Source organism: Pagrus pagrus (genome assembly GCF_965226575.1).
Source record: "Pagrus pagrus genome assembly, chromosome: 2".
Classification (NCBI taxonomy): domain Eukaryota; kingdom Metazoa; phylum Chordata; class Actinopteri; order Spariformes; family Sparidae; genus Pagrus; species Pagrus pagrus.
This window is the reverse complement of record NC_140186.1, coordinates 31,325,793-31,352,504: the sequence shown is the minus strand read 5'-3', so window position 1 is coordinate 31,352,504 and position 26,712 is coordinate 31,325,793. Positions and strand designations below refer to the sequence as shown.

The following is a 26,712-nucleotide window of genomic DNA, read 5'->3' as shown; positions in this document are numbered from 1 at the left end:
TATGAGAAAATCAAGGTTGCCCTATTCACCGCTCCCTTGTTTTGAGAACTGAAATACTTTGCATTCTTGTTCACATTGTTCGACAGGCGCCCAGGTCAACAGATGTAATAGTGTGTTCCCTAAAGATAACAGTCCAAAGCCTGTAGGATTTAGCCTACATCTCTGTCCATTCAACCTGAGTAGTACTTGTTTTGGATTTGTTAATTGATTGTGTTCATTGTTACCCTGTTACTTTCTGTTTACACTGCTCACTTTAGAGCTTATTCTATTTCTGCTTGACCTGCCTCCTGTATTATATGCATAGAGACACTGTTGTGATCTCACCTGCAGGTGTGGTGCTTCGTCTTCTTTTCATGCATTAGACAATGGCCAGAATGCTGTGTGGATTGAATGGGGGAGCACATTCTACACAAGGCATGGCCAGGACCTTGTTTAGCATTGGACACCTGTGATGGAGTGCATCTGAAGGTAGGGTGAAGGTCACATGCCTCCTGTAAGCTACTGTGCAGGCTTAGCACAGACACTCACACAGGGCCTCCCAGGCACAGCTGTGGGATTGTGGATGCCCAGAGGCAGAACAGGTCCTGTGACATTTTGAATCAATCAGAGGGAAACCCGTAAAGCTGTTCTTGTGATGCAGATTCAGACCCACTTCTTAAGCCTGTAGAGCTCTCCAAAATAGACTCAGCTAGTGGAACTAAGCAGACTTGAAAGTTTACTCTGGTGGTAGACGGTGGAGGTATTTTTAGACGCTGCTCTAGTCAGATTATTATGATGGGTATTCCTTGAACAAATACTGTGAGTATTATCATTTACCTGTCTGTCTAACCAGCATTCACAATAGAAACATCTGTACACAATTTCAATTTTTTAAAATATTTTAAAATATATGTAAAAAAAGAGTTTGACATTGCAGATGACATTGTCCTGCTGACTAAATTCATAAAAGTCGTCTGTAAATGTTTCGTTTCCTGCCTTCGGCTTGGAGGCAACAACTTGACCTTTTAACCATTCGATGAAGCAACCAGGTAGACTGATGAGCTCTGAAGATTTCTCACAAATGGTGATCACTGTAAATATTGACCTCCAGGACCTCCAGTCTTTTATTCAAAGGTTTTTTTCCTATATGATTGTAGCACATTATCTGGAGCTGCTGTGGTTACTTTTGGCTGACTTGGAGCTCAGAGGACAATGATGAACTTCACTTGGCTAACAAACCACATGTAAGCATTTAGAAATAAGCACAAATCAGTGCTTCCTCTAATAACACTACTGCTAGCATTGCTACAGCTACCTCGTCTAGAGCCAAGCCAAATACTGGATTTTTGAGGCAGATACCAATATTTGAGCATTTTAAATTCTTATGACAATATGTCCTCCTATATTTTTTAACATAAACACATTACATAAGCTATTATTTTTGATAAGGATCTGTAATGTAGATATTCAATATTTCTCTTTAAATTTTACTTTTAAAAGATAAAATTTCATCAAAGTCAAACAGCGAATACAGCAGTGAGTTTTAAACACTAAGCTTGAAGTTATAGCAGTAAGGTTTGAATAGAGCTCGACAGATACTGGATTTTTGGGGCCAATGCTGATACTGTACCATTATTAGGGAGTAAAAAATTCCAATATCAATATATCTGCCGAAATTGTTAAATACACAGAATATGTACACAATTGCAATGATCCCTCAAATGTGACAAATGTAAAGGAGGCAGTATATTTTACAATTTAACAATAAACTTTTTCTAAAATGGCATCAGTGGATTAAAACAGTAAACCTCACTGGGAATTTAATAATTATAAGTTACCCCAGCATCTTTTTCTTGATTATGTTCTGTAAAAAATACTGTTTTTTACATCAGCACATATCGGACAACATAAATGCCGATACCGATATATATATGATAGGCCGTTATCAGCCGCGTGGTAGATCGATCAGGCTCGAGTTTTGAAAGATAAGCTTGAAGTTAGTTACCCTAGTAATAACTGAAAACAACAACACAGACACATCAAAAATGTATTGCAGATCAGACATTAAAACTCAAAACAATAATAATACACTATAAACATTAAAGAAGTGTGGGCAACCAGATATTATGAAGGGTTAATGGTCACAAATTACTAGTTCATCTTTCTGTACTAATTAATTCTTCATTTATCTGTACTGTTTTTTATTTTTGTTTCTGTGACACAGGCTGCTGTAAAGGAAAAACATCTTCCAACCATTATTCCTGTCAACACATTAAACTTTAGAAACACCGCCTTTTAAAACTATCTTTCATACCATAATTGCAATGTGGCATCTCCAGGCAGCAGTTTCTACTAACTTATCGGCCAACATATATGCCTGTACTAATATATCTGTGATAAGCTAAAATCATCCAATACCACTAATAATATTACATCTGCTACGAATAATATCAACAACAACATTGTAGGTAAGTGTTTTAATCAATGTATTACAATGTGTACATTTCATCAGGTAAACATTTACAATGTAAGTGACCATTTAATTATTGAAACTCTATATTTCAGTTCTTTGATCACTTCAGTGTTTGAATACAACAGCCCTGTTCTGGACAAGATACACAAGAACTTTAGCTGTTTCCAACCGCAGTCCGTTGTATGCATGCAAACATTACTTCATATCTTCTACACATTAATAGTTAATATAAAAGGCAAACAGAAACAGTCTATTCTCGAGAAATGCAATTACAGTTCAGTACAGCAAAGTTAGAGATCAAGCAACGTACTATAGCTTAAATAAACTGTTTATGTAGTTAGAAGGCCTTTTTAAAATCAAAGCCTAAAACATTTGTCACCTCTCTCAAAGATTGTGATTATTTATCAGAGAAATGTGTTTAGTAACACCTTATTAGTTGATGAGTGATAAGATAGGATTTTGCTGGAACGTTTTTGCTTGCATGCATTTCACTGAATGAGTATTGACGTCTCCAGATACTTTGCTTGTAGTCTTTGGAAATTTTTTTGGATATTTGGTTTTTTACATTATTAAGCTGTAGCATTCTCCACCCATACCCTGTTCTATCTATCTATCTGTCTGTGTTTTGGTGAACTTCCTTTGGATTCTTTCTTTAGTGACAAGTAAAAGTGGTCATCATGTAGCAGTGCACTGTTTCCAGAAAAGGTTAGCCTTTAGATTTACCATCGGCTTCAGTGATTAGATTAAATACCTCACAGTATGTAGTGTTATTAGCAACTGGGGACCAAAAGTGTGGAATTCTGTCTGATATTAACTATGGCAGAATAACGTGGCCAACACAGAGACAAGAAAATAAGTTACCTTTGATCATTTTTTTTAATAGTTTATTATGATAACCCATATAAGATGAATCTAAGATGAATCTATGGAAAATGTAAGGTAAATCTCTCTAGGTATTTTATTCCAATTTTATAAGTGAGTTTTGTAGCTAAATTATAGAAGACAAAGTGCACTTAAACACACCCTCAAAGTTTGTATAAATTGTAGAGGGATTGTTTTAATTCTGCAGAATTTCCCCCTGAAGTACCTTCAGGTTGCACTGAAGATACATCAGATAAACCCCCAGTCTGATAATAAGGGACTGAATTTGTTAGACTGATTTTGGGAAAGGGCTTGCCCATATCAGCTGTCCCTAGTTAGCTGAGCTGGAGGATTACTGGGGGGAGGGCAAATATTGTCCACACCAAATGGTTCTGTTTTACTGCCCTGCATGGTAAATGGGTGAGAAGCTCCATAAGAAGAGCATTTTACTTTTCAGACTTTTCAGACTCTGTGTATGTGTGCATATACTAATGCCTGTCTTGAAAAGGTTAGACCAAATTCAATATGGAAAAATGTGCAAAAAATGCTTAATTTTAATAATAATAATAATAATAATAATAATAATAATAATAATAATAATAATGATAATGATAATAATAATAGTATTCATGGCACTTTCATTTCTGTGTGAAGCTGAACAAACCTTCCTTCAAATAGTCCAATTTAAAGCTTAATCAAGCTATGTTGATGTGTGGAGACATAGAAATAACCAAAAATCCATTGTCTGACAGTAACTGTGAATATCTGTCTAATTAGGATATTTTTCTTTTCAACTTATTGATAAGACTGCACTGTAATCTTAACACCAATGATTTTTATAGATTGAAATTTATGCTGTTCTGTTGGAATGACCTGGCGCTCTCTCCCTGGACCTGCTGCACTCTTTCTCCCTCTTCTCTAGTGAACCAATAATGACGGACTATCCACACAAGATTAATATTTGCTTGAGTCAATAATAACCCAAGTTTCCCATGGAACAGATTGAGCAGGCTGTCCATATCTGGTGGCAACAAACACCAGCGTTAGCTTAAACCTGCTACTCTGCACTGAACTCATAATGCACAACAACAGTACAATCAAATTGCTACGAGAATAATACCAGCCTCGTCTATGGTATCTAAAATATTTGATAAGTAGCTATGTCACTTGAGCTGGTAGTATACTCTTTTAATTATTAGTGTGTTGCCCTACAGACAATATGATAACTGAACACTAGCATTGTCAGATTACCAGGGAGATTCTGGTTTCAATGTAATCATTCTGTTATCTTTACTGCTACACCTCCATTCAAAGCTTCATGTTACCTAAGAGTTACTATACTCCGTGAACTTATTACACCCTGCTTGTGTATTTAAAACATATCACGCCAGCTTTTTACAACATGGCTGATGATCAGCCAGTTTTCTCCAATGTGAGATATTACTTTTATATTTGAACAATAACATTGAAAAAAAACACATGGAAAGCCTTTGTCAATAGCTAGTGCAAATGGTCACACATTCAGGTGATCCTCACACTTGCTGATGCTAATTGCTCCACTTCCTGAAAATCCCCGTGTTCTGTTTAAATCCTAAACAATGCCCAAAAAAGTGCAGAAGCCATTTTTTTTGTTTTGTGTTTTGGCACATTCAGTATATAGCACCATCAAAGTTCTGCCAAGCAGTCTGTTTGGAGAGAAATCCTCTATGTTGAAGGATATTCATACGAGAGTCACCCTGGCGTCTTAGCACCAGCTGGAGAAATAAGATTATCCTATCAGCAGTGTACAGAGTTTCTAGCCCAGCTGATCTGCCAGTCCTTCTGGACCACAATGCTGGAGAGAGCAAAGAGAGGAAGATGCAGAGTTAACCACAGCGTGATGAAGCAAATCTATTCTGGCCTTTTACTTAGATACAGTTATTCAAACTTATCTCACTTTTCACTTTGGCTTGATGTTGTCAAAAGCCTTGGTTTAGCCACTCAAGGCAGATGATTGATGCATTCCTTTGTTACCTTCAAAATGAAAAAAGAAACCTATTGTTTCTTTTTTCATTTTATCTGGTGTGCTCATTCCATCTTTTATTGCTACTCTTGTGTTGTTGCTGAACTAGACTTTGTGATTGCAAACACATTTTATGGTTTGTTTGATCCTACTTACTAGATGGGTGGGTATTTCACAACATATAGGACAGTAGAATAACAGCCACACGTTACAACCAATTAAAAACATAGTGTGAAAAACTAGTACACAGTCCTTTAATTGGTAATCTTTCTGCATTGTCCTGATGCAATAATTCCAACTAGTGCTGCAGAAAGAATAAAACAGATGCTACAGCTGCTGTTGTATCTCAGGTCTGATTATCTGGTGGGGCTGATGCATTTTCTTACTTTCTTACTCTACTCAAGTTAGACTAGAGAAAAAAACACACATTTTGCACTCTTAGAAAGATCATAACTACAACCAGTCTTAAGTTCACATAGTAAAAACAATAAACAACAAGTGCTCAAAAACTCAGACTCTCACACACAGAAACGAAATTGCAAAAGAACTCAATTCAATGGTTTCCTTTTTGTTGCACAAGCTCAAGTACTGTTGGCCTCAGGTGAAGCGAGGCTTTAGAGCAAAGTCCTTTCCTCATGTAGTTCTACTAATAAGCACCAGTAGAGTTCAGCTGGTACTGCACCCCCACTGCCACACCTCACTCCTCAATCCCTCAGGGTAGCAGTCATTAACTGGTGGCAGTCCAGGTCCCCTCGCAGCTCCAGCGGCCCTGGCAGCCTCATGCCAGTCTTCTGATCCACACACCAGCACTTCCCCCGCTGGCCATCACGAGCTGGATGACACTGTGGGCATAAAATACTGTAGAATATTCAAGTTGCATATAACACCATCTTCAACAGCTTCTAAGTGTACAAACTCAGAATTTTAATATTAAAGTGAAACTCTCGCCCAAATTGCAACCTAGGCTTTTTTTTTACCAAAAAGAAGGTTTTTGAACACATCACGCTAGTAGTAGCTTGCTCCGCTCGTTGCCATCCTGCCAGTCGAGAAGAGTCGATCAACGAGTGCGACGCTTTAGGATTTTTCCACCTTTACTCTCCTCCACATTACGTCGCACTCGGGGATCGATGCTTCTCGGCTGGCACCTTCTTTTAAGTAAACTCTGTGTACACAAACAATGTTCTCAATGCTCGTGTTCATGTGTAGAGACCCTGGTGATCCTACGAGCAAAGTTTCATGTTGTGTTGAGTCTTCTTAGCATCTTAGAAATAGCGATTTTGTTGCTACAGTAAAGTTGCCCCTAGCACGCAATTGAAAATGATTTTGACCCGAAAATACAATAAATCTTTAAAGTGGCTTTTTCGTCGTAATTATGCTTTTACATGAAGGTTTAACTCAGGTTCCTTCACAAAAAAAGCCTAGGTTGCATTTTGGCGAGAGTTTCACTTTAACAATATAAATGAAGTACTAATAGAAATTCAGAAATAGTTTCTTTTAGGCATAAAAAAAAAAATCAGTTAATGAAGATATTTCTCATCTGATTAAGATTTCTTCCCGAAACTACATAGTGCCCCTTTAAAGGTGCTCTTGGAAAAATTCATCTATTTTGACCTCACTCAGACCGTCACCATGGTCTTTACCTTGAATGATGCCATCATCTACCTATCCTCGAGACCATATAACAACAGAGTCTTGTGACTGACCTTAAGATCCTTGGCTCGCCGCCCGTAAAGCATCCAAGTGAGCACGTCTACTCCTCTTTGCCTCACTCGCCTCATCTGAGATCTGTAGGTAAGTTGTGTTTGTTTGGGACTATAAACAATCTGTCATGGTGGTGCAGGTGCCTTGTGTCCCTGAGGATTGTCTGTGGTTTCTTCCCCTTCTATGTTTCTCTGGCGTTTAAATAGCAGAGGGTTACACTGCTCGTGTTTACCTTGTTTCAGGTAGTCTAATTTGTTGCACCTGGTGTTAAGCAATTAAAGTAGCCTGTAGCTTCTGGTAAGTGCTGTTTGTCTCATATTGCTAACCCTAACCCTAACCCTATTAGGGGTAAGTTTAATGTGATCATTAACCTTATCCCTCCCCATATTAATGTGAGTAGTTATTCTCCCTGTTTACTAACTTTTCGCAGTGAGTGGGGTTTTGAGTTTTTTGCTTCCCTCTTTGCCAATATGTGCATATGATGATGTACATTTATTTTAATTTAAGTGATTGTGGCCAGCTTTGAGCAGCCTGCGTATTTGTTTCCCTTTTGCAGCTATCCGTAGCTGTTGGGCCCTGCTGATTGTTTTTTGTTCAAAGCAGAGTAATGGTTTCTCACACATGTTGTTTCTGCCGGGGTGTCATGGACCCCTGTGATGGCCATTGTGAATGCCCTCCTTGTTTGGTTATGGCACATTTATTGGTGGATATTGAGAACCGATGTGAGGCGATAGTTGAGCTGCCTATGGAGGAGCGCATTCAGAAGGCCCGACGGGTAGAGCAGTCTGCTCGTGCTTGAGCAGTGCAGCCTCCACCCACCAATCTTGGTACTGAGGGCTCCTTTCCCAGGCAACATTCCCGTTAGCGCAACGGGAAAACACCCCTGAGCATAGGCACAGGTGGGTGCTCAGGGAGACACGATTCAGCAACATGACACTCAAGTGCAAATCCTGGCTGCCATACATGGTCTATCATAGATGTTGTGTAGAGTTGAGGCCCGGTTGCCTGCTACATCAGCCACAGCAGAGCCTGGACTCTCTCTGGGATCCTCCCCTGACAGGTTACCATCTTACCAGGAGGAGAATATTGATCAACCTGATGTTCTCTCTCTCTATGCTCAAGACTCCCCTTTTGATAGTGAGCAGTCAGATGTTGCTGTTGCATGAGGGCAGCCTAAGTCTTCACAATTTGGGGGTATGTCAAACCCTAGCATTGCAAGTGACAGTGAACCTTCAGCCATGGACATCATCTCTAAGGTGATGATGCGGCGAAAATTATGGGACTTAGTGTTCCAATTTAGGCTCCTACCCCAATGGATGGGGTTTGGGCAGGCATCTCTCAGCCCCAGCAATCAGTCTCTGTTCCTGTGGCAGAGGATTATCTGCTGATGCTCCGAAGGTCATGGAAGCCCCTTGTGGGGCACCTCAGTTTAATGAGGGCTGCCAGAGGCTGGCAAAGGTCCAGTATGCCCCTGAGACTGGGATGGGGGATATGCCCCTGTTTGAGCGAGAAATGGCAGCTTTAACGTCTCTGGGTCCAGAGCGTGTGACAGCTAATCCACACTGTCCAGCAAAGAGTGTGCGGCCAACCCAGAGGAGCAGGACACTATGAGCCTGATAGATTCAGCCCTCATTCCCAGCTTACAAGGGATATTGGTGCAGCTATGTCATCTTCCATGATGTCACGAAGGCAGATTTGGTTGGCGTAGACATCTCTGCAGGAGAACATCAGGAAGGCGCTTACTAACATGCTGGTTGTACCAGCAAGTGTGTTTCACCCTGACACCCAGGGTATGTTGGATAGGGCTGAACAGTCTCGGCGTACAAGAGATTGTGTTCAGTGCACATTCAGCAGAGCCTCCATTGCCAGGTATAAACTGAAGGGCTCTCAGCTTCCACACTAACCCCCTTGGGCTTGTTGGGTGCATGGCAGGTGTCAGGGCTCAGGGTTTTCAGCCGCTGGTGCTGGCAACACAACATCGGCAGGGATTCCAGTCCTGTCCTTCCCCTAAAGACACGTCCCAGAAGCGGCATCCCCCCAAAGGTACAGGGCCCCTTAGGGGAGGGTGGGCGTCTGCCGAAACTTATTCCCAGCTAAGCCTGGGCAGCTGGGAAGTAAAAGTGTCAGACCCATTGGTACTGACTACAGTATCAAAGGGGTATAGAATTCAGTCAAGGTCCTGCCATTTGGCCGTTCCCTCTCTCTGAGGGTGTTCACCAGAGTGGTGAGGGCTGCCTTGTCCCCTCTCCAGTGGTCGGGGATAAAGATCGTCCCATACTTGGACAACTGGCTAATTTGCTCTCCAGCTCACAGCCAAGTCACGGAGCACACTCAGGAGGTGATATCACATATTAAATCCTTGGGTTTCAAGGTGAACCCAAAGAAGCGCAACCTTGAGCCAAGGCCTGGACTCCCTAAAAAATGTCAGCATCCCTCGCTCCAAAGAAGGGAATGAAACTTCTCTCCCTCCTGGACAAATTTCGTCCTGGCAGGTGCGTGGAAATGGTGCAGTTTCAAAAACTATTGGGCATGATTTCAGCAGTAATAGCAGTTGTTCCTCTGGGCCTTCTCAGAGTTGGCCGCTCCAGAGGTGGCTGAATGCTGTCAACCTCCCCCCAAAGTGAGACAGACCTGTTTGCGTCAACAGAGACGTCCCATTGCCGGATGTGGTTCTCCATGACAGATCAAGGAGGTCCCCTGGGCTTGGATGCACTGCGTCAAGAGTGGCTGGAAGGGATATTGTACGCTTTCCCTCTGTTCCCTCCATTCTCTATGCTTCCCCAGGTACTCCCCACGATCAACCTGGGCCATTGCAGGGTCCTGTTAGTAGCCACGGAGACACTGGTGTCCGATGCTGCTTCGGTTGGTTCACAGTCAACCTTGGGCCTTTCCAGTCAGGGTGGACCTTCTCTCCCAGTTAGAAGGTCAGATATGGTACCCCAACCCAGCTGTACTGCAGCTGTGGGCATGGCCTCTTCTCAGTTCCTCTCTCAGGGGTTAGATGAGGCTGTCCAAGGACCACAAGCAATGCTAGGACTCCCTCCACTCATGCTAACTTTGGTCAGAAGTGGAGGGTATTCTCATCATGGTGCAGCAATAAACTTGCAAACTTGCTCCATCCAACTGGTTCTTTGTTTTCTGCAGTCTCTCTTTGACTCAGGAAGAGCGGCCAGGACAATTAAGGTGTACATGGCCGCCGTATCTTTCTTCCATGACACAGTGGGGGGATGTTACAGTGGGGAGACACTCCTTACTGTCCCAGTTTATTAGGGGAGCATATTACCTGCGACCTGGGATCTCCCTTTGGTGCTTAGATCCCTGACTACATATGAACCTATAGAGCAATCTGACCTGATGGAACAGCTTTCCTATTGTTTATTTGTTTAGCCAAAAGGGTGGGTGAGCTACATTCTCTGTTCGTAAGTGAGGACTGTTTGAGTTGGAAGGCTGATGACATAGGCATGTCACTGGCCAAATCCCTCATTTTTACCTAAGGTGGTAAACCCTCGGACAGTAAACCAGGTGGTTGAGATCAGTGCATTTCAACCAAGTCCTGATGTCACACAGGGACCCTGGCCTGCTGACTCCTGTGAGGGCACTGAAGGCTTATATTGCTTACACTTGGTCTCTGAGGGGCTCAAACTCCCAGCTGTTTGTCTGCTTTAGTGGGAGTGGAGTCCTCTGTTTCTCGCGACATTGATAGTACAAGTCATCCAAGGTAAAGACTGTTGTGATGGTCTGAGTGAGGTAGAAATTGATCGTAAATTATGACTATAACTATGGATCTATGAGACCGAATGATGACTGTCACCATCTCTTGACGCTCAGAACGGGCTGAAGCTTGCCCGGCAGGAGGAGAAGGTGTGCACACCAGGATGCTTTATGGGTGGTGAGCCAAGCCTCCTAAAGTCAGTCACATGACTCTTTTGTTATATGGTCGCGAGGATAGGCAGATGATGGCATCATTCATGGTAAAGTCCATGACGGTCATCGTTCGGTCTCATAGATCCATAGTTATAGTAAATGGTAAATGGTCTGCATTTATATAGCACTTTTCCAGTCCTCTCGGACAGCTCAAAGCGCTTTACAACACATGCCACATTCACCCATTCACACACACATTCATACACTGATGCCGGAGGCTGCCATGCAAGGCGCCAGCTGCTCATCAGGAGCAATTTGGGGTTCAGTATCTTGCTCAAGGATACTTCGACATGTAACTAGGGGGAGCCGGGATTCGAACCAGTGACCTTCCAATTACTAGACGACCCGCTCTACAGCTCAGGAGGTTATAGTCATAACTTACGTTATATGAAAGGTGCATGTGTAGTTGTAAAGCCAACCAAGGCTGTCAGATATCAAGGTTTTACAAGGTATTGAAGCTTGTTGTACACCCAAGGAATGTACATAATCAGTTTGAATACTGTCAATGCAGCACTGAGCTGAAAACAAAAGGGGGACAACTAAGTGTATTGTATTGTATTTAGGGGTGGGTTAGAAAATCAGTTCTCATATGAATCGCGGTTCATATCTCCTATGATTCAGAATCAATTCACAAATGTCAAAAATAGATTTTCTGAATGTTAATTAATAGCGTGATGTTGACAGAACAAAACTGTGAGGGTAGTGCAACACCCGGACAATTTACAACACACACGGGCTGGAGTTATGTTGAAGTTAATCTTCCAACAAGGAAGGGGTTGCAAGCGTTTTTAAAAGAAAATGTATTTAATGACTGGAAAATTACCTTTGCAAGATCAACATTAATTACATGTGTATGATGACATCTTATAGCGTCACAAGATGTTACGTTGTAACGGTATGTAGTGGAACAGCGTTCAGTAGTAACAAACAAGACCAGCTGACAACTGCTTACAAGCCACCAAACACACACCGCAGCATTTAACAGATTAAACAAACTGGTGAAGAAAATTACACTGCTCAGGCTGTTTTACCTCAAAAACTGTGCTTCTGCTCAGTGTCTTGTAGAGCCCTGCAGAGATGCTGCTCCCACTGCTGGACTTGTTACGATAATAACAGCAGAGCACACCCCCTTATTTTGTTTTCCACATACAAGCATGCATGTATTAAAATGAAAGGCTACAGATCATTTATCTTAATTTCCAATTAAGATTAAGGACCCCAATTAATGGTTTAGCACACAGTAAGCTGGAGTAAAAGACTGAAAATAGCGCACCCATTTCTATTCATTGAATTGATAATCAATTTTGAATCCAGAATCTTATCAAATCGAGAATTGATTCCGAATCAGATCGGTAACCCAAAAATCAAAATCAAATTGATAATATTTAGATATTTATAATACTTAACAAGGTGTTAATTTTTCAGTGTTGTGTACAGCTTGTAGTGCTGCCCCAAAGAATTAATGAATGTAGCGTCATATAATACTGAGCACTAGGTAAGAGGTTCCAGGCTTGTTTGATTGTCTTAAAAGAGTAGATAATGCACTGTTGGCAGGGCCACAACTCTCTAAGATGACTTTTAAAACTTCAAACGATGTTTCAGTCATGTATGAAGGAAAAGCTAAGAGCTGCAAAATGGTGTAACACAATTTAAGCGCTAGACCACATTTAATCAAATATTGTCCGCATACCCAAGAATCATTAATAAATGCAAATTCCACCCAGCTGATATTTAAAGTTGCATTTACTGTAACACACTGTGAGAAATATTTCAAGTAATTTGATTATTTAATTCAAAGCCTCAGACATTCCTTCTGTGAAATTACAGTTTAAAAAGCCCTCAAGACCAGTTAATGATCTCAGAACAACCCTACCATGAAATGACTCCCAGTTGTCACTCATGACCTGTGCTTTACTTCTCAATAGGTTTTTATCACAGTGCAGTTTTAGTTAAACAGTAAACAGATGCCTGTGAGTCTGAGCAGACAGAGATACTTTAACCATGTTACACAATCAACATAACTCCAACTCTTGATGACTGGTGCCTGAGCAAAGAGCTTTCCCTTTATCACTGACTCTGTGTCTGCTGCTGTGATTGCATATACAGCTCAGAGCTCTCTTATCTGTGTTTTTATGTCCTGTGAGTTTCTCACTCTTATCTGCATAGTTGCCCAAACTTGCAAAGGCAACTCAACAAGAAACTGCATCCAAAGGCTAATTGCACCCATCACAGCAATAAAGCAATTATTATTGTCCAACAGTTGTGGAGAAACCACTTTATGCATGCATCCTGGGAGTAAATCACTTTTCATATGAGCTTAGCAAAATAAGGTTTTGGCGTACTTGGCATGACAGTCTTCTTGGAGACACTTTTGTGTTGATCTTGAACTAGTAAGAATAGTAATATTTCATCTGCTGCAGACATGTTCTGTGTTTTGGCTTACAGATTGCTGGTGTGGTTTGAAGTATAAAGATAGGCATTTTTATTTGTGTTGGCTTAAGACTGACAAGCTTAAGACTCAAAGTTTACCCGTACACATGGCCAAATAGTGGTCCGCTCAGTAATTAAATAAAGCTCATATTGAAATCACTGACCTGTTTAGCGTGGAAATCTCCATTCTTGTCACAGTTGGGTATGGGGATTGTGAAGAGATCATCATGTGTGCGAGTGTTTGATGCCAATCTATCCAACGCTCGCTGTAGCTCAGCACGACATGGAGCCTGTAGGACAAATGGTTTTTGACTTGTTTGTTCACATCGCATAATAAAACTGCTGTGTTAAAGAGAAATGCCATATTATTATCTATAATGATCAAAATGGCTAAAACCATGATCAAGATAAACATTTAAAAACAACCACCAGAAGTTAAGATGTCATTTCAGTTTGTCATAACAAGTAATGGAGAATAAATCTGCAATGTCTTAAAAACTGAGGATAGTAATAAAGTGATTTTAGAAAATAAATACCAGGCAAACTGGGGTAACAGGACATATTTTTAGATTTATTTTGATCATATTATAGTTTACTGAAATCAAGTGTTGTTGTTGAATAGTGCTGAGAGTTGGCTGCAATGACTTCACAAGCCAACTAATGATTGCATATGCATGCATCCGTGACAGTTTTTTTATCAACCTGCAAAGCCAATCTAACGGCATGCCCTTGAAAACATTGAGAATTACATTGAAAATGTAACTATCCAAATAATCTAAGTAAATCTATATGTGTATCTACAGTGTTTGTCTGTTTGTGTGCGATTCATGTAACATGTCTGTTGAATGAATGTACTAAAATGTGGTAAAAGCAGCCTGTTACTGATTAATAGGGATGTTATCATCCTGCTCTTGCCCATGTTAAACCAGCAAATTGCATGTTGATGTCAATGTGCACCTGTACTTTATTTCGCAAGACCGCAATTAAATGTTACGGTCCGTAAATAACTAATTTGTACAATTTATAACCTGACTGTTACGCTTGTGGCTTTGGAACTATAAAGCCTTAATGTAAAACACCTGCTTTGGCTGAGGCATGTGGTGCAGAGGGGATATCCTGTTTTTGGTGAAAATGATAAGATATCAGGACGTCATTTCACTCACCAGCACCGCCTTGGTCTCCTCCCTGGCGGTGTTGCTTCTCTGGTTTGTGGATTTGGGAGGGTGTCGTGCCAGGGTCTTCTGTATGCAGCGCTTGTCCTGTGGACTGCACCTGATATTGCTGTTGTTTGGGTGCTCAGGGATGATCTCATCCTGCCGGTCCATTGCTAAAGGACAAGGAATAGTGCTTTAGTTCCTTAAATTCAACAACAAGGTGAACAGTGCCCTGTCAAAGGTATTGCATGAAAGTTATATAATTTGTTGGGTTTATGTTGCAGAATTGTTACAAAATGACAAATTAATATCATGATTTAATGGTATGAACATGTTTTAGTAAACATCCATTTTTTTAATGATTTGCTTGGGTGTCAAATACAGAGCAGGAGCTGTTCTGTTCCTCCTCCTTGACCTTCTACATAACATCCCATCCAGCTGAACGTGGCAAGATGTAGGCTAAAAATGAGGCCAGGTTAACCTCAAGGACAGAGCCATGTTCCCGCTCTGGGGGGTAATCTGTAGCTCAGCGTCTGCCCTGTTACTTTTCAACTACTGCACCACAGCCATGCCACGAGCTCTGAGGCTTTTTAAACTGTACCACCCCTGTTCTGCCACCCTCTGGACATTGTGGTCTGTGCCACATTCACCTTTGCATCCCTATAATCCTGCAGTTCTGCGGCCCTGCAGGCAGCCAGCTGCTTCCTCAGGAAATGCCCCCCTCTCTCTTCATTCTCCACCCCTCCACAACAACCCCAGTCTGTGCCAGATGGAGGTTGTTAAAGGGTATTTGCAATGTCACAAGTGGGCACAACTCTGTGTGTGTGTGTGTGTGTGTGTGTGTGTGTGTGTGTGTGTGTGTGTGTGTGTGTGTGTGTGTGTGTGTGTGTGTGTGTGCGTGTGCATGTGTTAGTCGATGGTTGGGGCAAAAGATGGCTAAAATGAGGGATAAAGGTTGTATGTGTCTTTGTTTGTGCACATACGTGTTGACTTTCACCTGTGGCTCGTAAGACTTGGCAGTGTTTTCTGCTCTCCGCTCACAACCCATGGCATTTTACAGATTGGCATCGGAATCAAAGGACTTTAAACTGCGGTTTTACCATTTTCAAGCTGTTCTCGCTCTGATCATTGAACCAGATCTGAGCTCTGGTTAATATCTAAGTTCACTGAGTCCATTTAATTGCTGTTGGCAAAGAGATAATGAAGGTGGGTCAGTAGTAGCCTCTTTAATCTTGTGCGATATGCAGGCTTTTCTCAGGTCTACAGTGCACGAAGGCACACACACACAATGAGACCAGTGCAAGCTGTTTTTTGCACTACTATTGTAGTCCTCAAGCTAGCCCTGGCCCTGCTGTATTCAAGATATTGATCCTGGACCTTTTTCTGGTGATGACCTACATTTTTATTACTGCGCAGCAACAGTTGGAAGGTGACCATGTTTCTTTAAACTTCAGAGACAGTCATCTTGCTTGGCTTGGCTTGTCAGGGGGGAAGTGTCTCTTGGCTGTTTGTATTTTTAGTCATGTTGCTGTTAAGCCTTGCTCATCAGCACTTTCTTCCACAAGAGCCAACAGCGTTTCAGCTATTTCCTTCGTTCCAAGTTGTTCTTTCTCCTCTTTTGCCAGTTCACACTTTTCCGATTCCACGCTCTTTCGTAGGGTGAGCCAAAGTGATCTAGAAGTGGGTCAGGGGTGGCATGTCCTGTTTGCTACCACTGCTGTTTTCCATGGAGGAAGTTGCCACTTCTCTGTGTGGTTTCATTTGATTTGGATCAGCAGCTCTTGACTTTTGAAATATAATTGCAGTGCATTATCAGCCCTGAAGCTAATATATTTCAGGACATTTCCATTTATAGGTGCAGAGCAAAGATAGAGAAAGGGCTTGAGTAAATATATGACCGTACTAAGAATCAGGAACAGCCTTCCTCATTGTTGTTGGTCTTTGGATACATTATAATATGTCAAAACTAAATAAAAACACAATTCATTAAGACAAAGACAAAAAACTCTGCCTGGCCATTAGTAGCCAGGTTAAATTCACCATCATCATATTCATTCACTAAATTGATAGCTAGTGTGAATGTGATTAAAAGGTGGTCACATAGCCATATACTTAATTATATAATCACTGTGATACAGCACTGATCATAGGGTGAACACAAAGCTCCATTTTGTCAGCACTTAACCAACAAATTCCAAATCTATTACACAATAAACTGCACTGCTTGCTCAATCTAGTTCTTAGTTAAATATTTGTTGTCACATATCAGCTGACGACTTGCAAATGTATTCGTCACACTGGCCCCCAGACGTGTGAGCATCATTCATGATGTGATGAGAGATAGCTGTCTGATTGGCAAGCACTCTACCTCTGATGAATACTTTTTCTGTTTGGGGAAACATCACTCTCTTCGCAGTTAAATCATTTTATGTATTTCATGACAAGCATGCTATGTCTTCTGTTTATATATTTATCTTTTCTTTGCAATCCACAGGACATTGACATAGGGAGCTAAAGGACATCATTTTCAAATTCTACTGTCAGTGGCTTTAAGGCTGAACTTTTAAACCTCACAGACAAATATCCGCCTCAAATAAATATTTAGTTATGCTGCGAGAGATTGGCAGTGTACTTTCCTACAGTTTATACATCCACAAACTTAGATCTTGGATCTAAACTAAAGAGAGTCCACAATGTGAGACATTCGTAAAAAATCCTGCACCCCTCTGAGCAAAGAGTAAAGAGCCTGACTGATATAGGAGCCAATATAAGCTTATCTAGCTTATATGCATATGTTACTGCCAATGAGTAACAAGAAATGCAGACATACAGTCGGGGTCAACAGTTTACATACACTTGTAAACATGTGAGCATGTTTATCATGGCAGTCTTCAGTTCCAATGATTTCTACAGCTCTCATGTGTCTGTGATAGAATGAGAGCAACACAAACTACTTTGTCACAAAAACATTCATGAAGTTGCTTCAATAATGGATTTATTATAGGTCTTCTTAAAATGTGACCACATCTGCTGGGTCAAAACTATACTTAAATCTAATTCTAATATTTAGTTGAATGTCACCATTTTCACCTCAGTTAGGTGCTTTTGATAGCCATCCATAAGCTTCTGGTAGTCCTCTGGATGAATTTTTAACCACTCCTGTTGACAGAATCAGTGAAATTCAACCAAATTTGTTGGCTTCCTGGCACGGACTTGTTTCTTCAGCACAGTCCACATGTTCTCGATGGGTTCAAGTCAGGACTTTGGGAAGGCCGTTCCAAAACCTCAAATCTAGCCTGATTGATCCGTTCTTTTACCACTTTTGACATGTGTTTGGGATCATTGTCCTGTTGGAACACCCAACTGCACCCAAGACCCAATCTTCTGCCAATGATTTTAGGTTTTCCTGAAGAACTTGGAGATAATCCTCCTTCTTCATTATTCCATTTACTTTCTTTAGAGCAGCAGATCCACTGGCAGCAAAACAGCCCCACAGCATAATACTACCAGCACCATGCTTGACAGTAGGTCTGGTGTTCTTGGAGTTAAAGGCCTCACCTTCTCGCTGAGTTTTCCTCCAGGTGGTTTTTCTTTGTCCATGTGATTGGCAGCAAACTTCAGTCAGCTTTAAGGTGCTGTGTCTGGAGCAAGGGCTTCTTTCTTGCACAACAGCCTCTCAGCCTGTGTTGATGCAAGACATGCTTAACTGTGGACCTGTCTTCCAGCAGCTTCTAATTCATTGCAGACTTTCTTTTTGGTGGTTTTTGACTCTTGACCATCCTGACCAGTTTTCTCTCAGCTGCAGATGATAGTTTGTGTTTTCTTCCTGATCGTGGCAGTGACACAACTGTGCCATGCACTTTATACTTACAAACAGTTGTTTGTACAGTTGATCTTGGGACCTGTAGCTGCTTTGAAATGGCTCCAAGTGACTTTCCTGACTTGTTCAAATCAATAATGATCTCTTTCAGATCAATGTTGAGCTCCTAAAAAGTTCCCATTGTAGTGTTTTTTTGCTGAGTCTAATGTGTGTATCAAACAAGCCCAGAAAAATGGGCCCAGAAAAGTCATCAGCTGTTATCAATCATAATCATTCAGAAGAAGTTAAGAGGCCATGCTACAGAGCAAAATTTGATTCACACAACTTAATAATAATCACCAAAATGTATTGTTTAAATTGCTTTATGTATGTTTTTGACCCAGCAGATTCGGTCACATTTTCAGAAGACCCATAACAAATCCATTATTGAACCAAACTTCATGAATGTTTTTGTGACTAAGTAGTTTGTGATCCTCTCATTCCATCACAGAAAAAAATAAGTTGTAGAAATCAATTGAACTCAAGACTGCCACGATATACATGTTCTTTAAAAGTGTGTGTAAACATTTGACCACAACTGTATGTAAGAGCACTGACAGGTTTAATTTCTTAATGTCCCACTCAGTGCATATTTTGGTAACAGTTCTTTAAAGGAAAGATGTAAATGAGCCCTATAAAAGAGCAAAGACAATGAATGTAGTTGTTTAACTTCTCATCTTGCTGCATTGCTGTAGAAGAGTACTTCAGGGTATAACTACATTGTGACATCACTGTTGGGTGTGGTTTTAGGTGCAGCTGGTGTAGTTGTAGGTGTACCATGGCACATATCTGACCAGGCAGATTGAAAATTTTTAATCTGAGAGGGCAGTAAAATATTGGTGGTAGTTACTGTTTAAAGTTCAATTTTACACATCAATGGTATTTACAGGTCTTGGGAGTACTACCGTATGTGTGAAAAAGTATAATAGTAGTAATAGTATGAAGTCTTTTGTGGCTCCGGAGGAAGCTACATGTAATCTGATAAATTGCCTCCAGTGATGTCACTCAATGGCTAAGTTGCATTGTGGGTAATGTAGGCTCCACTGGTCTAGCATTGCACTCCCATGACACTGTTGGACTCATTATGGACAGTTTTAACACAAATGATCAAAATCAATACAGCAGAACCAGAGAAATCACCTTCTTATGTCACTCATGCATTCATCTTCCTCTTCAAAGTCTGGTGCCCACAGTGTGATTTTGTCACTGAGTGACATCACTGGAGGTAATTTATCTGATTGCATGCAAAAGTTGAGAGATTTTAAGTGACATGCGTTTAGTTTAGTTGCAATAGAGAGCTCAGTGCAGAGGAATCAACTCCATTACTCTGTCTTTGGCTCAGCTAGAGTCATTCCTGTTCTGTCAGCTTATTTATTTATGGTTTCCAAACATAGAGATTAGCCTGACTGATCAGTCCATAAAAGTAGCCAAGAGTGTCTAAAATTGTGGATTTGACGTGATTGTTTATAGTGTTGCGTTTCCTCTTGACTCTTAATAGAATAGATTACACTATGATGACAACAACTAATCTGCTGAAAAATTAATTTAGTTATTTCAAGAGTTTCTGGCTGCAAACTCAAAAGTCAACTAGGCTTACTACCAAAAAACTGTTCTGTTCAGTCAACACTGGATTCTGCCAGTATCAGACCGCTGATTTCCAGGCAGAGCATTTCTGTGAATCAGTTAATCATCAGAGTTACTGTCTGGTGCAGTTGTAAGAGCACTCTTCAACACTGCCAGCATGTGCTGTAAGAAGGCCACTGAAACTCTTTCTAGTGTCAATTGTCAGAGGAAAGATAGAACGCTAATCAACTACCAACAATCATAATCAAAAGGAAACCTGCTGCTGCCCTGTCTGATACTGCTCCACTACCCATTCAGCTGATGTCAAAGCAGACATGTAGACGTACAACATGTTTGAATCCAAAGAGAGCAGAGCAGAAAACTTTTACCGTCTGCTTTGATTTCGTGTTACTGTTTAAGGAACAGAAAATAATTAGGAGCTACAAATTTGAAACCAATGAATGCCTACTTTGAATCCGAAACTGCATTAATTGATTTTTAATCTGACAGGTATTATGGATAATATTTAAGAGAATATGCCTCTAAACCTTGCCACTATAAAACTCGTTGACAAAAACTTAAGCCAACTATAAAATCACACTCACTCTTAGCAGGTGTCCGTCAGTTTTTCAATAGAGAAAACACAATTTTGCTTACTGAGGTTTGAAACTCTCTTATTGTCTCTAATAGGCCAGATAAAGCAGGCAGAAAAAATATGAATAACGGATAGAGCAGAAACTTTTCTAGACAGATTATCATCAGGATAAACATTATTCTTTATCCTGACAGAGAAGGTTTGGCTCAAAATGTTGAACTGCATGATGAAAACATGTTGAGGGAGCTTTAGTGCAGTGTGAGTTGTTTCCCACATTCACTGCCTCCTCTGAGATTCATATTTCATTTTTCACATAAAAATAAAAAACATGTTTAAAGGCAAATTTAATTCCTGTCACTTGTCCAATAATACAAACTGCAGTGAGACATCCATAGCCATATTTAACCTGAGGGACATAACTCCTCAGACTGGACTCCATCCACTGCTTGTTCTGTAGATGTATTTTGCTTGCAGATGAGCGAGTCAATTCTCTCATAATGAGCTGGGCTAATCTTAGCCATTCATCACTTTTTGATGCACTCATAGTACTACTACATGTGATGAATAGATCTATGAATAGAGGGAAACCTGCAGCTACAGTGAATTAGGTCAGACTATTTAGAGTAACATCATTAACGTAATTTGGATTGTTCTTGTTTTAATGTATGTGCAGATGAATCGGGGGCTCGAGTGGAAGTGTAAGGAGTGGAAGTGAATATTACAGTATTCTACCAACCAGTGGAGGGGTACTACCTATCATACAAGTGACAAATCTTTATCAAAAGCATGGATTAACATAATGACCATTGCTCAGATTGCTACAGTATTTTATTGCTGAAATAAAAGGTTGACCTCAGGAATTATCAGCTTTTGAAGGTTCACCGTCTTCCTCAGATTAGGCCTGTTTCATGTTTGTGTATCTCTCAGCTCCAACACCAGACGGGGGTCCTTGTCCCACGGAGGACAGCAATTAGCTAATCACGTTTACCCCTGCATAAAAGCCCCAGCTGTACAAATGTGCCGCACAACCCAAAGAAAGCAAATACACAACACTAAGGGACATCTGCTGAAAGACGTTAGGGAAAATCCAAAAATACATCCACAACTTAATCCAGTTCACAACTCCCAAAACGTGCTGAGGAGTCCTCGCTCGTAGCATAGAGGAAAATCTAGGTTAGCATGCTGCTTTCATAAAGACCTGTGTGCGTCACAGTAAATTGAGCATAGTTGGACAGTTCCACCAGCACTTCCATTCATGCAGCTCCTTCCATGCCTGTAGGTGTAAGACTTTTCATATCTGACATCCGTATCAGTTTGTAAATAATATCCGTTTCACTGTCCGAGGGAAGCATTTGAACACGACACCAGGGCAGAACCGGCAGGAATGTAGGAGCAGACGCCAACACATGCATGGTGATTTATTCTAAGTATTAAGATAGTAAGGGTTTCTAAGAATGGAATATTAAGATGCACTAAAGCTATCTTAGACCTTGACATCAGAGGCAGGATACTGCTTGTTGTTGCTATGGAAATTTGGTCCAGTAGCCTTAAGGTTGATACATTTTTGAGAGAAATACACTGTTTTGAAGCAAAGAAAATGGACTAATAACTCATAACTCTTGCCAGCCTGATTTAATGTATGTCTTTATTCCCTGGTAGTTAGCAGCTAGCCTTTATATTAAGTGTCAATCATAAGGCAGTGATACAAGTGTCGTCTTGCAGTATCTAGATGCTGTTGAGGTCTGCCTCTATCCCACGGTCCTTTTCATTATGAATTCTTTTGGTTTTTAAAAACCCTCTTCTATTTTTATCTAGCATGTTCACTGTTGCTAGGAGTGGGGCAGTGTCAGACATGTATTCAGGAGATGCACCCCCTTCTTTAATAATGCATAAGTACGGTGAATGTGCCACAAAGGAAATCTCTTGCTTGTGACTGGAGTTGCTCTTCGCCTCTCCCCTGTGCCTTTCTGATTGTTTCTGTGCTGCCATGGTTTACACTGAACATTCTTATACAGCACATCTGAGCTGCTGCCCAGAAGAATTGATTTACAGTGAGATTTATTGGGCAGAGCTTCCCCGCTTTGTTATGACAGGCTTCAGGGGTGAGAAGGAGTGTGGAAGCAAACAGTACTCAGCGCTCAGATTACAGAACACCAAAAACAAAACTTATGAACTTTCCAAAATGTTCCATTTACTGACGCCCCACCCTGGAGAAAGGACCCGAGACTCCCCCCCAGTGCGCTATAACCCAGTTCCGGGCCAGCTGATCGCAAAACACAGCATCAAAGAGCAGAAATAATGTTTCAGAGAGAACAGGCGGGCTGAGCTGAGGCAGCCCTGCGTTTTTTATCATGCTCTAAACAGCTTGCCTCTTCTTTCTGATTCCATTTAGTCATGCTATGTGCCGGCCTAACCTATGCTGGCCCTGCACAGAGAGCAGAAGGCTCTCATTTCAGCTCTGGCAGCAAGAGTGCCGATGAGCTCATCCTCATGAAGGAGCTGGACGCGGTGGGCGATGCGCTCAAAGGCTTGTTAGGGGTGGGGGGGTGTTGGTGCACCCAGGGCCAGGGGAAACAGATGCTGCAATGAAGATGAGCATCCTGGGAGTTTTATATCTGGTTCAAATCTTTGGTGTTCTGGCACAAGCAGATAGCCTACTGTCATTACCAGTAACTGTCTGGGAGCCTGGGCTCAGTGGAAGCAACGGCGGGCCAGTTATTTGATAATCTGGAACAAATGAAAGAACCACCTCGTCTGTGACACATTCTAACAATTGTCTCATACAGCATAATGGAAATCAACACCCCTCCCTTTGAGGAGAGCAGAGGAAGACAAACATTGGAGAGCAGTTTCCTCAGTAGAACGAACGTTAACGTAAAAGCAGTGAACTGGAACTGGATATGCAGATAAGACATCCAGCATTAGACATCCCACTGTGTGAAAGTGGAAACAGACTTTCTTCTTTGCAAGAGGAATGCAACAACAAAGAGGAGAATAAGAAGTCAGCCAAGAAGAGAGTGATAGAGACATTGACAGTAGAAGAAGAGTTAGACATCTGCAGCAGCAGGAGGAGGAGGAGGATTGGGGGCGTCCATGAAAGAGCACCAAGTGAATTACTGATTGCAGAGAGCTCTAATAGCCCCAGACTGGCCACACTCCATTACAGTCATTTCATACAGCAGCTTTTATTACCTCCTCCCATTACACACACACACACACACACTCACATTCCCAGTAACAGCACAGTGCATATCAGCGCCTGCACTACACGACTACCTGCAGGATCTCAGTTTAACATTGGCATGATAAGGTAATTGCGCACCCAAGGGTTGCTGGGAAAGTGAATTTTCAGCGTCACTGTCCGCATTAATCAAATGCACGATTCCTTCAATAAAACAGGTAACTATCCTGCGCGCCACACAGTCATACAGAGTGCAGCACATACAGTACAGGCTCCTCACACACACTCACATGCACACACGCCCACCACAGCTATCACCACAACGCTCTCCTCTCTGAAGCCTGCTCTGCGTCTTACAGCAGGGCCCCTTTCACAGCGAGCGGCCGCAAGACAGCAGAGGGACTGTGTGCGATCTCCCATCAGGCCATGCGTGAGGAGCTGGTGTGTGTGCACGCTCTGGTTCGGGGCTTAGCCGAGATTAGGGTAAACAAGCAGCACATTGTCACACATCCACCCAACTCTGACCCTGCCCGGCTCAGGTAAGGCCCAGAGAGCGGAGACAGAAAATATTTTGGTGTGCTCGGCAATGGGTCCACCAAGCAAGAGGTACGCAGCGACGCCAAGCCAGGTTTGGAGAGACCTAGTCAGCTGTGGCAGTTGGTACATGTGAGAGCATCTTGACATAAACATTTGCAGAGATCTCAGATGTGGTGTAAATGTGTTGGTGCTGTGAGCCTTGGTGTAATTGACAATAACTTAAAGGAAGATGTGCCCAGTGTAAAGAAGCGTATTCATCATCAGTTCACACACAGACTCTGACCCCTTTGCTCTCACCTGAGTTCTCCTCCACCTCCCTCTCATCGGTGCACACCCCCTGGCCATGCATCAGCGAGTGCAGTGGTCTCTCCACGCCACGCGGCGGGAAGCAGCGAAGGCCCGTGCCACATCGGGGCGAGTAGACGCCGCAGTGAGCCCCTTTAGGCAGGGCACAGGTAGGGCAGCAACCACAGCCGGGCTCCCGCACCGTCTCCTCGCAGCCTTCCGGCAGACGGCAGCTGGCCAGCCTCTCCTCAGTGCACACAGGACAGCGGATAGCCTGGTCTGACATGCACAGCGCCACCAGCGACAGGGCGCCGAACACCCAAAAGCCCCAGCAGGACGGAGCTTGTGCCACGCCGCCTCCACGCACCATGGCAGCCCGGCACCTGCACAGAATCCTTTGCCTTGTGTAGGTCCCCCTTTGCCTCCCCTCTCCTCTCTGAGTGTTGTGCTGCTTTTGGTCACTTTCTACTTCAACAGCAGATTTTAGACTAACAATGCAGGTTTGAGAGGAAAGCTTTGTCCAGGATGGTCTTTGATATTTTCAGCTGGTTAGTGTTTCAATTGCAGGGACACAATGCCTCTGCTGTATTGCCTCTCCGTTCCTCTGATTCAGTTTCACAGCGCAGAAATTCGAGCCTGCTCGTGATCTGCTCAGCTGGCGAATGTAGTGGTGATAAGAACTAGTTATTGTTACGTTGAAATGAACAGTTGCAGGAAGGATATCCACCACCGTGTTCAGGTGACTCTTGCTCTCTTCAAGTTTGAATCCAGAGGCTCAGCCACCCTCTAATGAAGCACCAAAAAATCTGGTCTACAAGTGTCCAAATGCAAAGCAGGTCATCAAAAGGCAGTGTTTTAAGTAACAGCTGCAGTTTCCTCCTCTTGCTGGTGTTCAGTGCAAAGGACTCACTCCTGAGAAAGGCTCAACATGAGTGGCTCTCCTTGGACTTTATACTGGTCCATGGACACGCCTCTTTCTACAGTGAGAGAGGAGCTGAAAGGCACAGCGGAGAAAAGCCAGGCTAAAGCTCTCTACTTCTCTCCCTCTGTCTCTCTCTACCGCTCTCTCTTACTCTGACACACAAGCTTATATACACTCTCCCTCTTCTAGTCTTCTCTCAATCCTGAGTGCATGGAGAGAAAAAGCAGCTGAATCTCCCTCACGCTTGTTCACACGCAAAATACACTTTTCCCTCTCCACCGCCCTTCTATCATTCATTTCAGTCAAACATGTCCGACTTATTTTATGTGACATGTATTGATTTGAACTGATGAAACATTGGGGTCCATGAAAAAGAAAAACAGAAAGACAGAGAACACATCAGTGCTGTTCCCCTCTAATCAACCCCAAATGCCCAACACACACTCACGTTTGTGCCTCCGGGGTCGAAAACATTGTTCAAACAACAAACAGCCTTGTGCGCGCGCCTTCACCAGGGTCTCAGTGTGTGTTTGCATACGTGTGTGTCCAGTGGTCAGTCTAGTCTATGCTATGGCCCCCCCACCCTCATTATGTCTGCCTCTTTCTCCTTTCCTCTCTGTTGCTATTAACTGGAGTGGGCAGCTATAAAAGACAAATGGACAGTCTAACCCCCCCCCCCCCCCCCCCCCGCCTCAGTGCCGCCCTGCCCCCACCAGTCCTAAACAAGCCTCCCACCAGTGGGATTGCAGGATAAGTTTTAACAAAGCTACAAGCTGGGGTAGTTTATTATACGTGTGTGTTTCTGATCATGACAGAGTCTTTAAATCAGCGTGGTACTTTGTTCTTGTTTGCCTGTGTGTGCAGATATGCCCTACACCCAGTCTTAAAGGTTTTAAATCATGGCTTTTATTGGTCGACGTCTCTTTTTTTTTTCCCCTGTGTTCCTTTGCCTCCATTTTGCCATGGAAACCCAGCATGTATTGTAATGCCTTTGTGAGTGCGCTTTCTTTCAGCTTTTTTTCTTCCAGCTGGTAGCTGGTTGCCATAGGCGGGCCAGTGGCAGCAAGCAAGCCTTACAAGGCCGTGCACCACTCAGGTGCTACAGTGTGTGTTGTTAGTTACACAGCACCCAGATCCTTCATCTGTCCCATCTTGATAAATGATCAGTAATTTTTCGAGACATCAGTGGACTTGTTGTGATGGAGCCACTGTCTGCACTGCAAGTCAAATATTTGAAAGAAAAACT

General features: G+C 42.3%; 2 protein-coding genes across 12 annotated transcripts in view; one reads left to right on the top strand and one right to left on the bottom strand.

Moving 5' to 3' along the window:
• Nucleotides 1–26,712, top strand: part of LOC311275368 (zinc finger protein Aiolos-like) — a 64,824-nt gene that overhangs the window by 27,572 nt on the left and 10,540 nt on the right. For 2 of the 11 annotated variants that reach the window (XM_084383865.1, XM_084383871.1), the window contains exon 2: nt 363–468. The exons of 8 other annotated variants lie outside the window; for them this stretch is intronic. The gene's annotated coding sequence lies outside the window, so the exon portion shown is untranslated. Of the gene's footprint in view, nt 1–330; nt 469–26,712 lie in introns of all 11 variants that reach the window. One more of the 11 variants, XM_084383872.1, reaches the window with a different exon arrangement.
• LOC311249904 (insulin-like growth factor-binding protein 4) lies at nt 2,442–25,830 on the bottom strand. The gene is made up of 4 exons (XM_084341295.1): nt 24,557–25,830; nt 14,534–14,697; nt 13,535–13,660; nt 2,442–6,157 (listed from the first exon to the last, which is right to left on the bottom strand). Exons 1-4 carry the CDS (start codon nt 24,912–24,914, stop codon nt 6,020–6,022), a joined length of 786 nt encoding a protein of 261 aa, XP_084197421.1. The 5' UTR covers nt 24,915–25,830; the 3' UTR covers nt 2,442–6,019.